The sequence below is a fragment of the Pundamilia nyererei genome, unplaced genomic scaffold (assembly GCF_000239375.1).
Source record: "Pundamilia nyererei isolate P.nyererei 1_Seehausen unplaced genomic scaffold, PunNye1.0 scaffold00162, whole genome shotgun sequence".
Lineage (NCBI taxonomy): Eukaryota > Metazoa > Chordata > Actinopteri > Cichliformes > Cichlidae > Pundamilia > Pundamilia nyererei.
The window spans coordinates 1,126,240-1,143,683 of record NW_005187563.1 but is presented as its reverse complement, the minus strand read 5'-3'; the positions used below and the strand labels follow the sequence as shown (position 1 = coordinate 1,143,683).

The window sequence follows — 17,444 nt, the reverse complement described above, 5'->3', positions numbered from 1 at the left end:
ACCCCCATCCCACTCTCCACCCTCCTCTTCTTCCCTATCTCCCCCTCCCCATACCCCCCACTCTCTAACTCTCGCTCTCTCTCTCCCTGGTAGAGCAGCAGAGCAGTGGAGACCCCGCTGGCTTGCCTAGCTGAAGTAATCCCCTGTGACAGCTCAGCTCATGTTGTTATGTTGTGGGCCTATTTGAGTCTAATACTACAGCTCTGGAACAACCTAGCGCCAGTCCAGCTCTGGACTGCCTGCATGACCACTGGGCACGGCCCAGTCCGGCACCGAGCCATGCCGACAATGCCCACTATTCGCATTTACTGCACATCATCTCTGTGTTTCTGGCACAGCTCAACCCGGGCTCAGACTCCAGATATAGAGCTGCAGACAGAGTGGAAAATAAACCAACCTTAACTCAGCTTTACCACCCTTTTATGAAGTTTTTATGAGGTAAATAAATCGTATACATCACAGTAAAGTTGTGTTGCGCCGATGGAAGGAGGCCAAGTACAGCATGAAGTCAATTGTGCACTGAATTTTCACAGTTTATTAAGACAGAATATAAATAACCTCAATGCAACAAGATTAGCATATCACAAATATATGCAATTTCCACAGCCTCTGGTGTAGCTCACAGCCTCCTGACCACTTCCAACTCCCACTATTAAAAAAAGAGTTGAACATGTATGATCCGTCCTCGATATTGTCTTTTTATTGAACTGCTATTTGCATGAACTAGTTTACAGCTCAGAACATTACTGACTTGGCCGTACCATCCTGGCAAATATCCATAAATCCTGGTGTTAATTCCAGGTCGTGGAAGAATTTTTGGCCCCTGATTCTGTCAGAGTTTCACCACAATATATAACCTTTTATGAAAAACTGGGTCTGCCAATAAGAAGCATCATTCTCACCTCAAGCAGCCTAAGCTTTCCAGAAAAGTGGAGCAAAACTAAAAACTAAAAGTCTGGGGCGAAGCGGTTTAGTCTCCAGAGAGAAAAGGCTCTCATGGGGAAAGAAACTGGATGCCTTCTGGAAAAACATGGCTGAAAATGTTGGACCTGCAAATCTTTCTTTAAAAATAAAGGAAAATCAAAAAAAAAGATTTATTTTCAAATATTTCAACCTTTTACTGCACAATTTAGTGCAACGTTATGAACTCTAACTTTCTTAGGATCTATTTCATGTATGTTAATGGACAGTCAGAATAATTACTGACTGCTCTCTGATTAAAATCAAGCTCAGAGTTTTATTGAATATTTCTCCCCAGGCGTCCCACTCTAACTGTCCAAAGCCTCCTGCAAGTACAGGCTGCGTTTTCGAAGGGCCAGCCTCAACTCCAGAGAGACGGCTCGGTCCAGCAGATCATGCCCAGCACAAGGCAGCCCAGACAGGCATGTCTCAGTGAGCAGCCCTCCCGAAGGAGGCCCTGCCATATCAGGCTCCATATACCTGGCACATCACAGCATCTCCTCCCCATAGGAGGCTGGGGCTGAAGACACAGGCAGGGAGCTTCTGATTAAAAATTCATCTCTCTGTTTATTATGATTTATGCATGTTTCAGTGAGCCAGGAACGAAAAAGAGAGGAAAGGAGAACAGCTTCATTAGTGCATATTGTGTGTATGTGTGTGTGGGTACCATGCCCATGCTTGTTTGTGCACTGTGTGTGTGTGTGTGTGCGTGCATATGTGTGGATGTGTGCGTGTGTGGCTAGCTGGCAGGTGGGGGATAGTTAAAATTATGGATTGTACGTGAGCTTCATTAGAATGTTTGGCATACAGGGCAAAATCGTCTGTCTTCACAAAACACCTGCATTTCACTGAAAAACAACAACAATTGAAATCCTAAATTACCCGGCGTGCACAGGCCATCGGCATTAAAATGCAGCAGACACTTTTGCTAACTTCTAACTTAATTACCCATTTCCGCCTCTGTTGTTTACCATTCAGATCGGATCGGCCTCTCATTGCACTTTGTCTCAGCCAAAAGCGATGGCAAGCGCGCGACGGTGACAAATATTGACACATGGCGAGCTTGTCAACAAAAAAGTGGTGACTAAGAGCGTGAAATACCTGGCACTCTCACATATAATGATCTCATGGATTTTTTTTCCCCGCTCAAAATCCAACATATGCTGCATCCACTCATGTTGCTTATGTTTATTAGTCTGAAAGCTGAATGCATAAAGAGCACAACAACCTAAAGCCTAAAAGGAGCACACAGCGGTGAATGGAACGATGCATTCAAATTACAATGCATAAATGTTGACAATGATGACTGATGATTTGTTATTTACATGGCTAATAGCTCACACTTCTGCAGGCATTCAGTTGCTAAAGCTGTGCGAGGAAGCATTTATACATTAAAGCGGGGAAAAACAACTCTGCTATGAGCTTACATTTAAATATAGACCGCTACAGTCCCATTCTGATTGAAGGAATTAGAATATTTATTTTTTTCTGATAATAATTCATATCGTATCAGTTACAGTATTAGGGTTGCATTAGCAAAATGTATCCTTTCCCTTCTCTTTCACTGTTAACATGCACAGCATCTTATGTACTTTGACTATTAGTCTTTCATAGCATGTCCAGTGTGTCAGGTGACATGATGCCAGTCCGTTTCGCACTTTTGCCTCATTCCTCACATGGTTTAGGTTAGTAGACACAAGCTTTTGTGATTTCTGACTGCTGACGTCAAACTGTTGACTCTGCAATCCAAGAATTGAGTTTCCTTCTTCTACTCTTGCTGCTGTGTGGTCTCCATGACCTGCCAGTGGTCTAATCAAACGTGCTGAATCAAGAAGTGCTAACCCAAAACACCGCTTTCAAATGGCCAGTGTTACCATTTGGTAACAGTCCAACAGCCATTATACCAGTAGGTGGTTTCTTCCACTACTTTAATAGCTAATTATCACCTCGGCGTGGTTGTGCCTACTAGTTAATCACAAGTAATAGGCCAAGTATTTCAGTATTGAAAGTCTTGTGCTTGGACAGGACTACCTGTCATAAGGTCATTTACATGTTGTAAAGATCACATTTATAGGTTACCAAAAGTATTTTCACAAATGAACTCTGGATAATGTCTGAAGAAGCAGGCTGGGACATAGTCTAAGGTTTCCCTTTTTCTGTAGCATAGACCAGTGGAGAACCTGCATCAGATGTACTGAAGAAAAACATCCACTCATTCATCCATCCATCCTCTTGTGCTTCTCCATTTCAGGGTACCTGAGTACCCAGACATGGGACAACATGCTAATTCCACACAGAAAGGCCCCGGGCACATTGTGGACTTGAGCCCAGGACCTTCTTGCTGTGAGGCTAAAGTGCTAACCACTGCACCACCATGCTGCCTTCACCAGAAAACAATAATAATAATAAAATAATCAATAAAAAAGCACAAAACTAAGTTCCTAGCATAACCGACACACCAGCGAGAGCAGTGAGGGGTGAAATTTCAGTGTGTCGGTTGAATATTTTTGCAGTGTTTCTTGTTTTTTCAGTCTTGCACTTTGTAGTCGGTCCCAACAGTTGCGCGCAGTGACAGCAGTGAAGATTATAACTTGTTTTGATGAGAATGACTGTAACTCATCCAATTTAATAATTTGGAAAGAGGCGTCGTGTTTTCACAACATTTCGGTTACGAGTAATTGATTTGGAAAGCTCTTAATCGGAAAGTATCTCTTTGACAGAAGTCAAAAACTCACCATCATCGACATCCGAAAAAACAGAAATGTCACTCAGCTCGCCTGCATTTAGTTTGGTTTATTATAACGTCTGGTTCTTCACTGCGTCTGAACAGTTGTTCTGAGGCAACAACAACAGAAAAGTGAGCATGTAACTGGTTTGCTTCAGGAGCGATAAGCTGCTCACACATCCTTTGAATCATTCTGTGAGTTGCCAGGTTGTAGTTGAAATTGCAGTGAATGGAGAAAACGTTGCCAGATCATCTATAAAACAAAAGTGCATTACAACTTCTCACGATAAAGTGTGAGAGTTTTGCAACTTCAGGGACAAACGGCAGAACAGGAGGGTCTTAAAACATGGGAAAAACGGGAGTGTTGGCAGGTGTTCAATGTCTGATTCAACGTGTTTATCCTCAGATGCATTTCTGTCAGGTAATGCATGCGTGAAAGTGGCCTGAGCATAAAAAAACTCTACTGTAGATTTTACATGCACACAGAACTCCAACAGAACGCTGTGATAAGAATGGCTGATGATGCACTTTTTTGGACTACAAGCAGGTACACGAGGGTGCCTACCAGCCATATCTATAGGAGTGATAAATAGGCTGAGAACATTCTAAGCTGGTGGCCAAATGCAAGCGAATCTGCTGAATAAGACATCAAAACCGGTTAAATGTATAAAAAAAATCCATCATATTAAAGAAAACAAACTTCAGCAGCCCTTTAACCTCTCAGCATCCTGCAGGCTGCTAGAGAAGCACTCAGGAGGGCTCAGTTGCCAACATATAACACAAACCTTAACGATCTAAACTCTTTACGCTATCCCCAAGCAGCGACCTTGTAGAGGTTGAGAGGTTAAAAACAGCATTCATTTGAATTCTAATTCAATCTAGTTGCCTTTTAATTGGAATTTTCTACACACTTCCTTACATTTATTTACCCTAACGAGGATCTCTCTGAAGGCCCGCATCAGTCTCTTTCTGTGCTTGCTGATGGAAGCCTGCTCTCCGCATATGAGTCTGTGTTAAAGGGCTACTGCTGGAGAGCATAGAACATATGGCGGTGTATCAGAAGCTAAGTGAACCCCCCGTCTCACGATATCTCAAATTTAGCCTTAAATTAAAAACATTGCCTTTTTTGTTCTTTTTACAACATCATGACATCATGCCTTATGAAGACAAGCATCTTGTTTTTGTCATTCAAAGCGAACGCACGCTGTGGTGCTGACATCGCAGTAACTTGAGGCCCAGTTGAACCGAGCAGCCTCTGTCTCTTTTAAATTGTGTTTACGATTTAATGACCTATTTGTGTTTGTTGTTTCTGCCGCGCGCCTGCCTCCACTCGCTCTCTCCCATCTTTCTCTCTCTCTCTCTCTCTCTCTCTCTCTCTCACTTTGTGTCTCTCACTCCCTAACACGCTCTGACAGCAAAAGGTCAATGCCCATTGGCTACATGGGGGGCACTGAGTGATGTAAGGGGGGTTGTCATGGTAACGTGCAGGGCACGGTGCAGCGGTGAGGATGCATTTCGGTGCCAAAAACCCAAGCCCGGGAACCTGAGCGAGGATCAAAAGACTCGAGAGCTCCACTCGCAGGGCAGAAGTGCACGGGGCCGGGTCTGGACCCGGGCAAGACGCGACACAGTTTTAACCGTTTAGCTGTTTACTAACCCGGCAAATGGGAGGGGCCGGACTTGGCCCGTCATGACAGCGAAGCAGATCTGCATGCGAGAGACAGACAGCGAGGCCCAAAGACAGTCAGTTGTGAGCAGCTCTGGTATGTCTGTGAGCCTGCATTCTGCTGAGCTTGGCTTCACATTAATAAAAGAGGGATTACCAAAGTCTGCAGGCTCCTCTTAGGCCCCTCTCCAGCCGAGAGCTGAGCGAGGTTCGCTCGCTCAACCCCTCTGCCTCCTTCCCGCCATCCTTCGCTCCCTTTTCTTACCCTCCTCGGCATGCTGCTCACGTTCCTCCCATTCAAAAAAAAAAAAAGGAAATATAAAGAAAAGGAAAAAAAACCCACTCTCATGTGCCTTTCCTCCTGTCTGTCTCCATCCCATTTCTCTCCACTCAACAGTACAGGAGGGGGGAAAATGCACCAAAACACAGATAAATTATTTAGATTTTTTTTCCCCAAAGAAAAAGAGGAGGAAAAAAAATGCTTGACTCTGCAGTTCGAAAGAAAAGGGAAATAGGAAAGGAGGATGGGTGAGGAAATAAAAATTGCATTAGATACAAGATTCTGCAATCAGCCCTGCGATATGAAGAATTAATCTTATCTTACGCCGGCACACACGGCCAAGTAGGAGAGAGCCTCCAAAGACTTGGAGATGACAACAGGACAAATTCGCCTTTCCATTACGCTGCCATTCATCCATTGTGACGGCAGACACCTCGCGATAAGCGGATGTATTGTTGCCATTGACAATGTCATTATGGGACAGTAAACAAGCGATGCAGTGGAGGGTCGGGATGAACCGGGTGGGGCAAGAAGGTCACCAAGACAATCTGGAATGAAAGGATGCGAGACCCCACGAGAGAGATAAGACTCCTCCTCGTCGTCTTCTTCTTCTTCATCTATCTCTTTTCTCGCGCGCTGCAAAGCCAAGGACGGGCATATGCTTAGAACAAAGCCCCGGCACTGCCAGCGTAATCAACTCCTCTGTACTCCAGCAGCAGCAACACAATCTCCCCTGGAGGTCATTCACAGGAAAAGGCTTAGAAGGCAAAATGGCTGCAGGATCACAGGCTATTAAGATGGGAAAATAGGGTGACAGTCACCCGACCTCCCACCTCCACATTCCTCTACAAAACATGTTCAAATGTGAACAGTGACGGCAGCGCGATTGATGCCACGTCATCGTGGAGCTTATTTTTGGACTCTTTGACAACCGTTTGCAAATTACGTTAAGTCGGTGCTTCTAAAACTGTGGGGTGGGCCCCCTTGGCGGAACACAGAGGCACTGCAGGAGAGCGCGAATGGCTGGGAGAAAAACTAAGCAGAATAAACACGGTTAATTAAGTTAAGGGGAACAAAGGTAGAAGAGTTCACCTCGCGTTTTACAGATTTGGGGGCTGAAAATGAGAAGGCATTCGTGTGCCACAAAGTCGACCGTGCTAACGCTTCAAAGAACTTCAAACACTAAGGCAAGGCACTTTTGTGCCACTCTCTGGTCTTTTCTACAGAAAAAAGGGCAAGCCCAAATGAAATCCCAATACCGGGATTATTCTCCCTCACAGATGTGCACACCGACAGCTGTGGATGCCACACAGTCACACACAGTAGCTGTTATTACACAATTTTGTAACTTGCTTTGAGTGTGAAGCAATCATGCAGTAATTGGTCTGCATAAAAAAGTCTGCAGAAGCTGAAATTAAAAGCCTTTGATCAAACTTGTAGTTATGGTGTCCCTACGTGTGTCTGCTCCCAGAGTTTGTGTTTTGTCCAGTTATTCGTTAATCATAGTCTCAGTATACTCTTTTAGCCTCTCTTCTCCTCGCTGGTTGTGGTAGCTGCCTGTTCCAGTTTCTGTTTCTTCTGGAAGGGACTTTCTTTTTTCCTACCTCCACCAAGAGCTGTATCAGAGCATCTTCATATCAGAGCATCTGATACTTGGCATTCTCACTAATTGTCAGGGTTCTGTGTGCGGCAGGCGAAGGTGAGGATCCAAACGCAGGACTCGTGAAGCCAAATTTCAACAGAAAACCACAGCTTTATTGCTGGCAAAGCACAAAACATGAACAGCACAACGAACACTGAGAACCGGAAACACACAGGCATGATCTGATGGTACGACATGACAGAGAGCACAGGAACACACAGGGCTAATATACACAGGGAGGTAATCGGGGAATGAGAAACAGGAGGGAGACACAGCTGGGAGAAATTGGACTAACGAGACAGGGGAGCAGTAGAACTGAACACACTCACATGAGACACAGACCTTCACAATAAAACAAGAACCCACTAAACAAAGACGCAGACAGAGAGGCAGGCAGAATATAACACATGCAACTCAAACAATACACGAAACAACAAATCCTTAAACACGGATAAACAGAAACAAGAAACTAATAATAATCTATCATCACCACCACCACCACCACAAGCACTACAAGAGAATAAGAAAACAATCCATAATGCAAGAACACACCAAAATAACTGAAACACAGATTCATCATAAAACCCAACAAAGCACCAGAGAAACATAAAGAACGATCCATCATTCAAAAATAAACCAAACTATAACAACTCAAAATACTGGGCCAAACTGACCCAGAACCGTGACACTAATATTATCGTGTCTTCACCTTACTGTGTCTTGGGTTGAGTGTTCTGAAACGGAGCTACAATTACAAGACTGAACTGCACTGCGTGAACTAAATCTATCCTCAGTTGATTTACAGTTATTTATGTTAGTTCTTAGCAAGCAACACTTTTAAATTACTCTTTTTCTTACATGAGTGGAGCGGGGAACACTGGTGGCACTAACCCCCAGTCTCCAAATTTGTACCTGTGATATAAAGTTGAAAATCCTACGTGATTTTCTTCTCGAGTTATTGTGTTGACAACAAATTCTTACAACCTACTGGAATATATTGGAACTTGCCTGCCATTTTTTAGGAGCTGCACCTATGGTATAAGTGTGAAAATCCTGAGTCGCCTCGTTCTTGAGTTACTGTGTCCACGCTGCCCCGTTGGCTGACAATACCCCCTCTGCCTTTTACGACTGAGGATTAAAACTAAAGTTCTCCATCCAATATTTTAAGGTCTTTTACTTACAGTACAGATTGCTGCTATGAACGGAGCCTTGGATTCATGCCTGCACCATGAGAATAAAACAAATCAGCCTTAAACAGAACCTCACACTCTTGACGATGTTTAAAGTATAACACCGGGACGTCTTCACATACGCGCTAAGTCTCCACCCTCAGCATATGAACAGGATTGTTTATGGTTTAAACAGGTTTTCACCGTGTTTCACAAAGATCACACAAAACACTGAAGATGAAAAGACACAGCACTTACATATTCGGGGTGTGTGGCTGCGCAGTGCCTGCATTATTTACACATCTTGCCTGGTGACTGACAAGGAATCCAAAAGAATGCAGTCTTGATGCCACTGCCTTTTACTGCAGTTGTTAACAGTTCCCCGTCTCCCACTTTACCCCTCCTGTGGCGCTGTTAGCACCTACAGCAGCACAGTCTGCAGTCCTCTGTCTAAATCGAGCCTTGCTCTAAAGCGACTGCGAGAAATCCTTCTTAAGACTCTAATGCAGTTAATGACCTTCAGAACATATAAGAATGCACCAACTTCTGATCTCACAGGATGATTTAAAGTATCTACTTAATACCAGTCCTTTAGAAATACTCACTTGGAGGCATATATATCAGGTAGGAATGACCTGAAACCACAGAACATTGATCGTTTCAGTTAAAAACATTATACAAATTCTTTTGACTGAACATTTTTTCCCAGAAGGCCTAGAGAATCCCACAGTTTCAAAATGACACTAGCTGCATTATATCCATCATCAGAGCCGACGGAGGTTTACATTATCCTCGTATGCACTAACGCCAAGCAGGTTAGCTGAGCATGGAGGTGGCAGGAGTGGTCCTGTTCCATTTGCAGACATTAGCACAGAGAGATTAATTTGTCCCCTTCCATTAGGCGGGAAAGCAGCCGTCATGGGTGTTCAATTATCCCTTAACAAAAAGAGAAATAGACAAACACAGCAGCCTTTTTAAATAATAAGCACCATGCAAGTGCATGCGTTGCATCATATGGATGCATATATGTGTGTAGGGGTATTGTTTGCATCTAGAAGCTGGAAGGAGTGCAAAGGGTCAGGTGTGTTTTCCACAGCGGCTGACGGCTAATTACCGGCAAAGTCTGCAATTTCTACGCCTAATATTCAGCTACTCAGCGCTGAAACAGAGCAAAAGAGACGACATGAGAGGGGGGAAAAAAGAGGGATAAAGAGAGGAAGACAGATAAAGGTTGTTGTTTTGTTTAGACTTGCTGTCTTCCTGCCGCTCTCTCCTCCTTTGTGAAGATTTCGACTTCATTAGAATTATAATGAACATCAGCGAGGCTTCCTGAAATATTTTTGGCTCCTTGAAAATAAATGAATACACAAGCAAATCAATTCAAATCTGCCCATTATGCCTGTTTTCTGGGTCGTATAAAACATGCATAATGGGCCACAGTATAAGTCGCGCAGTGCTGTATGTTGCGGGAGGCCGTGATAATAAGCTAACATTAGAGGATCATTTGTCATCGTTTCCCAGAATCGTTACATATTCCAGAATCAATTTCATCTGCGCGGTGACACTGACGAGCTCGTGACGGCGTATTGACGGACTAAGACGCACATCGGGACGTTACGGTGGCAGAGCCAACCGTGTGGCAGAGTCATGTGAAATACTGGTATGTTTTTTGTGTTTGTGTGTGTGTGTGTGTGTGTGTGTGTGTGTGTGTGTGTGCGTGTGTGTGTGCGTGTGTGTTTCGCTGTCGTGCTCCGCCAGTGTGATGATGTTGCTGTGTAGTGAGACTCGCTAATTGGCTCACCTGTCTCTCAGCCATCTGGAGCCTCTCAAAAAAGAGGAAAAAAAAGTCACACTGAGTTCCCCCAACATCACACACACACACACACACACACACACACACACACACACACACACACACACACACACACACTGAAAGGCATGCATATGTGCCTTAGCAGAGAAAAAGACAAATGTGGGAACGTGCAAACAAGCGAATGAAAATGGAAAAGGAAAGTGAAAGCAAATCTAAAGATATTTTTCCCCCAGATCGCAATCTTGTAACTGAATCATTACTGTGCTTGAAGAACTAATTTCAGAAAGATCAACACCACCACCACCAACAAAAACAGTTTCTTTATAACGTGCTACAGTAATCATTCAAAACAAAATTAATGTGATAATGATTAATTATGGCAACAGCATTGTTTGCACTGGGTAGAAGTTGCTAATAAAAGAGCGCACTTGCAATCAGGACTCGATTGAAATGCATTTTCAATCATAACAGCTGTATATTCTTATTGTTTTAGGAAATCACTGCAATGCAAAGAAGACACGCCCACGACTTCAGCTTCTCCCCGTCTCAGCGAGGGAGCGTCAGCTGGAAGAAGGAACTCCACTCCAGCATCCCAGAAAACCCCGGGGCACAACGCTCTGACTGCATGTGTGTGTGTGCGTGTGAGTGTGTTCAGACGAGTCTGCTTTAATACCTAGTCATGTTCTGGATTGATTAAGAAGCAGCAATAACACCGAAAAATACATTTTCCAATCAACTATTCAATATGATCCAACTTTTTCAGGGGATAAACTAGTAAATTATAAAATAATGATAATAAAAAGATGAAAATGTAGTTCCCATGAAACAAAACAAATGTACCAAAAATACAATATTAAAACAAAAATACCATGTGTTAAAAAAGTAAATTAAAAAAAGGCATCTGAAAATCATTTAGGAATAGCAAACCAGTAAAAAATGATTGTGTTATATGCCCGTGTTCAACACTATACACTATTCGATGCTTGATTAAACAAAAATAACAAAATGGAAGAACAAAACCTTGTAATTATATGTTAAAATATAGAAACAGTTACAATGATGCTTAAAATATTTAATAGAAAAAACGAAGTAATGGTGTGTGTGTGTGTGTGTGTGTGTGTGTGTGTGTGTGTGTGTGTGTGTGTGTGTGTGTGTGTGTGAGTTTTATTCTCTCAGTGCTCTGTGTGTTCCAGGTCAATGGTCTAGATCACACATACAGAAGTCAGTCCCTCCTGGACCACTGTATGTTCACCTGCCACCCAGGATGTCTGTGTGCGTGTGTGTGTTTTATCCAGAAATTGAACCCCTGTGTCACTCAAAAAAGAAAAAAACTCTCTTGAGAGAGCAGAGAGACAGATTGTGAGGAAGCGAAGGAAGAAAAGATATCTAAGAGTCCGTCCAGCTCTCTGCACACAGACCCCCTCTCCTCTCGCTCTCCTTCCCTCGCCGTCATTAGCAATTCTTCATAATTCATGTGTTTGGATGAAAAATGGATGAACAGTGAGCGCGACACCGGCATAGGCTCCGACAATTAAAAACCCAATGAGAATTAAAAAACTGCTGCAACAGTTTCACTCTTTTTTTCTCCTTTGGCCACTTGTAACCACCTGATTAGCATCCACTCTTTCGTCACATGATGGCACCTAAGCTAAGCTGAAAGCCACAAAAAGGGGTAGCAGAAGGACCCAGCGCTGATATTTGGTCGCACATTCTAAACACGCCAAGAAGAAAAGAAGTTTTTGAAAGATGACAGAAATAACAGAGGCGAGATAAACCCGGATCCTGTCCTTTCCAACACGCCACGCTGCTACTCGACAAGAGAGAGAGGCCTGTGTTTGTTGTGTTATTAAAAATATGAGTCATTGCCCTTATTGATGAAATGCAAAAGTTCTGGCACAAAAAGTGGGGTTAAAAAATGAAATGACCGGGAGTGCTTTCAGGAATCTGTCACGCTGCAGCTCCTGCTGGACGTTTTCTCACTGGGGGACAAATTAAAGCTCAGGAAGGAGCCTTTAACACCGACAACTGTCACTGCAGAGGAGAGCGGACACTCCAGCCCGTGTCTTCTGACTGCCAGTTCCTGTCTCATAAATATTCAGATATGGGAATACTTGGGAAGGCGGGGCCAGGAGCAGCGCATCAGGCAGTCTCCGTAGCGAGTGGTGGGGGGAGACCGCTGTTGTCATGTGGCAACCGGGGAGGCAATAACGGACGCAGCGTACCGGGACGCCACATTGTGTGAATCCCTGTAATTACAGTCTCTGCTGTCTGTGTGGGTCTGGCTCTGTAAACAGGAAGTGTGAGTGCATTTGTGCGTGTCACGCGCACCTGCAGCCCTCATGCCAAAGAGGAACTTGAGGCCTTCGGAGAGCTGTTGTATCTGTTCCACTCGTGAGCTTATGCTATTCATACACTAATCAGCACTTGTTTACCACAATTGGTGCGTTTTTTTGACGTGTGTGAGCTTGCTGCTGGCACGCATGTGTGTGTGTATGGGTGTGTATGTTTGTGTGTGTGTGTGCGCAGCGTTCCTCGCCATCTCAGGAGGTCATGTCAGAGCCAATAGTGGGTTTGCGGCTCATAATGACCGATGCTGAAAGGCATCCGTGGAGCCATGCCTGCTAATTATCAGCTGTGTGCCTTCAAAGAACATTATCAGGACAAAGACCTGCAATTATACACACTCATGCACACAATCCCTCCACACCCTTTATCACCCCCGTTTCCGGCATCAGCTCTTCCTCCTCCCGAACTGTCTTGTCTTGATTGCAGTTCTCCTCTTTCTTTTTTTTAAACTCTTCTCCACACCTCTCTCTCATTTACTCCCTACGACTCCCATGATCCTCTTTTTCTCTGTCCCTGCTTCATCCTTCCAGCCTGTTTTCATTTCCTGTAGTCCCTTTATCTATCCCTATCCTCCCAATTCCAATCCTATCCTCTCTTTCAGCTCCCTTGTTGCCACTTTTCCTATCTGTTTCTCCCCAACCCCTCTCACTCCTCCTCCGCCTCCTCTCCGTCTTCCATCCTTGCCCCAGCTCCTCTTCTTCTTCCTCCTGGCCCAAAACAGGCACTTAAATAACGAGCCGGGTGTCAGTCAAACCGCCAGAGAGCTTCATTAGAGGAGGAGAGCACACAGGATCAAATTATACGCCCAGTTCTCTTTTGTGTGATTGTGCGTGTGTGTGTGTTTGTGTGTGTTTGCGGGGATTGTGGGGGGTCGGCGGCAGTGATGGTGGTGGTAAAGGCACAGAGGAAGTAAACACACGTTCCGGAATGACGCAGCTGTGTGGCGGATTAGTGCCTAAGACAACACACACTGTGCGTGTGTGTGTGTGAGAGCGCATGCGACATGCGACAGTCACAGCCTCGCTTATTTTCTCCAATCAGAGAGAAAAACAAAAGCAAACTATTTTGCCTAATTATTCACAGCCACAGCCGCCGTCGCTCGCTCTTCCTCCCGTGTTTTGACTCTTTTCCGCCGGTGTCGCGTTCCGAGCCGGATCTTGTTTTTTTGATCTCAGCTGATTCACCTGCCGTGTTTGCCTGTCAGGAGCAGCTTTAGACTGATACTATTTAGAGACTGTAGTATTGAAAAATCAGCAGATGTAGAGCTCATCATCGTGTAACAACATGCTATCCATTTTCTTGTCGCACTTCCAAAGGTACAAAACATTTATTTAGAGGTTAGCCTGGTTCACAAAAAACATTTATATATTTATATATATATATATATAAAATAAGAGTAATATTAAAATTATAGAGCCACTGGGTTACTTAAAGGACCACATCAGTGGTCTGACACGATTCAGTCCATTAAAATCGCATATTCTTTATATTACTGCTGAGTATTTTCCAAATATACTGCGAGTTTTTAAATGGATTTCTGACTTTCCAGGGAGCCATTAGATTCAGTTCATTTCACTATGGAGTAAAAAAAATCAGCTCACAGAGACTTAAAACTCACTACGGATAGGTAATCCATCACAGCGAACATTTCATCACCTTTTATCTTTGTTGTTTTCTGCTTTATTATAAAGAGAAATAACTGCCTTTTTTTAAAGAAAAAGAGAGAGATCACATTTTCATCTCTACACAACATTTATCCTTCTTTATTGTTTGCCTGCTACAATGTATTTTTGCCTTTTCGGTTTATGAATGCAGTGGATTGTGATTCTGGAGTACCCTTCAACGCAGCGGTGACCGCACTTACAGCAGCACCTGCTGACGCATTATGGATCCTATAAATGTTTATGAGATGTGCTATTATTAGGGTCTTTGTTGGACAACCAGTCATTAACACCTGTAGTTCATAAATGTACTATTTACTGCAACAGTAAGCATTATCTCTGATTATAACTCAGGTCATAAAGCATTACAGGTGCATTAGAAATCTTTATGAGCTTAAAATGACTCAAACGGATAAAAACTTGCACCGGCTCGTCCGCCCCCACCCTCCGACCTCCCTCCATCTTGTAAGAAATGGGAGGGCGCTGATGGTTTTCGGGGCAAGATATTCATTCTTTTCCTGTTAACTAGGCCTCAGATGAGAAATAGGTAATGCTATTTTAAGATTGGCCCTTATTTAAACCTTCTTCTGCCCTCCCTCTCCCCTCTCTTGATCTGTCGTTCTGTCGCCGAAGGGTTTAGTTTAATGACCCTCTTTGGCCATAGATCTGAGGCACGTCACATCTCTGCCTTTTAATTTCCCCTTTCTCTCTTTTCCTTTACTTCTCTGTCTCTCTCTCAACCCACGACCTCATCTCATCTACCTTCTGTCCTTCTGCGGTCCCCCCCTTCCCCCCTTTTCACAACACCACTCCAGTGTTGATGCAGCCAGTGCTTGGCCTTAAGCCTGGAGATGGCATGCTTCATTGCAGATGAGGCCAAAGGAAGGCGAAGGAGTGAGGGGAAAAGGAGAGGAGATGATGAAAAGATGTATTACAGTACCTTTGTATCGGTCCAGAGAGGTCACTGGCGTCCTGCCTGCAAGACAAAGACAAAAGATTGTTGAACAGCTGTAAAGAGAATAAAAATGATTTACCTAATGATTTGTAAAAAGACAAATCGAATATAATTTGTGTCCAAACAGAGATGCTGACAAACGTAAGCGTCTATTCCCTCAAACTAAAAGCTTTTTTTCTCTCATTTTAAGTTGCCAGCATGATAAGAAATTTCTACCAAGATATTTAACAGCAGGCACTGAGCGTTTAATTCAGGGCACCCTTCAGTCAGTATTTTTCTGCTCGCTGGACTCCAGGGCTGCCCAGAATTTCTAGGCACAGCTGGCAGATTTCCGGAGTTCATATTTGCCGATGAGGTCCTGGTGGCTTCATCAAGCGGTGACCTCCAACTATCACAGAGGCCCACTGCAGTCAAGCATAAAGCGGATGGTAGGAGAATTAGCACCTTAAATTCTGAGGCTACGGTTCTTAACCGAGGGGGAAAAAGAACTGATTGCCCTCAAATTCGAAGAGTAGAGCAGGAGTTGCAAAGCTTGAAGGTGAGGCTTTTGATTTTCTGACTGAGCTAAATTCCCTTCATCACCTATGGCTACGAACTGTGTGCTGTCGCCAAAAGAATACGATTCCAGGTACAAGTGGGAAAAAATGAACTTTGTTCTGGGCTTTCTGGGCATGGTTCGTTAGCAAACGTTCGCAAGAGGACCCGGAGACTGGCGGGTGGGCGGAGAAACAAGGAAGTTTAATAAAGACTTAGAGTTCAACAAAGGGTGTTTCACAGTGTAACAGGTGAACCCGACAGGTGAGTTAACTTACACTGACGAAGGCAAAAAAACGGAACAAGAACGGGGAAATGAAACACACAAAAGCACGCTCAAACAAAAGAAGAAACAAATCAGACAAAAACAGTCAGGTAAAGAGCGGGGGACTACAGAAGGCAGGGAAACTGAAAACTACGACTGTGGAGGTTTGATGATCTTCTCCACAGCAGGTGACTCGACGTTTAGGGAAACACCTGAGCAGACCCAGGACACGCTACAAAGAATTTCCCTCCAGTGATTGCTTGAGAGAGGGAAATACAAGCAGTTTTGACTTAACTGCCGAGAACTAGAAGCAGATAAACAGAAGAAAAATGTATACATTGATGCAGGATAGAATCTTAATAGAGCTACATATAAACATCATATCAGTGCACATCTCCAGTATGCTTTACAGCTCCAACCTGTTTCCAGTCATGAAACAATTTCCCACTATAGAGTAACCCCCTCCCTATAACTTCAAAATAAAATTATCCAACAAACATTAAGATTTACTGTGAGAGACGTTTCTGTGTGCTCAAACAGTTACTGTATCTCTTGCAGCACAAAGCGGCATCCAGCAAAGGTTATTATCTCACTCGGATTTTCTGTAAATGTTCCCAGGCTGCGGTTGCATCATTTGTGGGTGATTTCCTGTTAAGTTCTACCTGTTTTCAAAGCAAATACATGTGACTGCAGCTTTAAGCTACTTTTTAACCCTGGAGCTAAAACAGTCCGTCACCAATGAAGGCAGCGTTTCTGGAAACCACTTAAGATACTGGCAAACAAAATCCGCAAAGAAGCACACCCCCACTGAGCCATCTAAATAGTAAATTGGTCTAGTCTGTCCTTGGGAACAGCAGAGAAACTTGCTCGTTCCACTGGGTTTTCTCCATAATTCCCTGCTGCTTCCTCTTTTTCTCTCCTTCCCTTTTTGTTTTATCCCTTCCTCCAATTCTCTGTTCCTCTTCCACTGCATGTAAATAAATTGGTCCCCAGGCCCCACCACTAGACACTGTATGCATGCGTGTGTGTGTGTGTGTGTGTGTGTGTGTGTGTGTGTGTGTGTGTGTGAGCGAGCCAGCATTACACTCAGTGCAATACAGACACGCACAAGCAGACACAAGCAACCCTCCAGAGCTCAGACGCACCGAATTAGTCCGGGTTTTATGTCACAGAGGTAAATAAAATAATAATGAATTAACACAATGCGATCATTAATAAACTTTGTGTGTATGTGTGTGTGTGTGTGTGTGTGTGTGTGTGTGTGTGTGTGTGTGTGTGTGTGTGTGTGTGTGTGTGTGGAGGTGGGAGGTGAGAGCAAGTGTGTTATGATGAAATGCTGGGGTAAAAAACTCCTCCTCAACACAGTGGCCAATCACCGCTATCACTACTCTTTGCATTTCAAAGACGCACTCTTGTCCGTTTCATCTC

At 43.9% G+C, this 17,444-nt stretch overlaps 1 protein-coding gene across 15 annotated transcripts in view; it reads right to left on the bottom strand.

The window, feature by feature from the left end:
* celf2 (cugbp, Elav-like family member 2) overlaps nucleotides 1-17,444 on the bottom strand; it is a 236,870-nt gene that overhangs the window by 174,710 nt on the left and 44,716 nt on the right. For all 15 annotated transcript variants that reach the window (XM_013913980.1, XM_013913979.1, XM_013913983.1 and 12 more), the window contains exon 2: nucleotides 15,203-15,238. In XM_013913980.1, coding sequence (XP_013769434.1) covers nucleotides 15,203-15,238 — 36 coding nt within the window. The remainder of the gene's footprint in view (nucleotides 1-15,202; nucleotides 15,239-17,444) is intronic.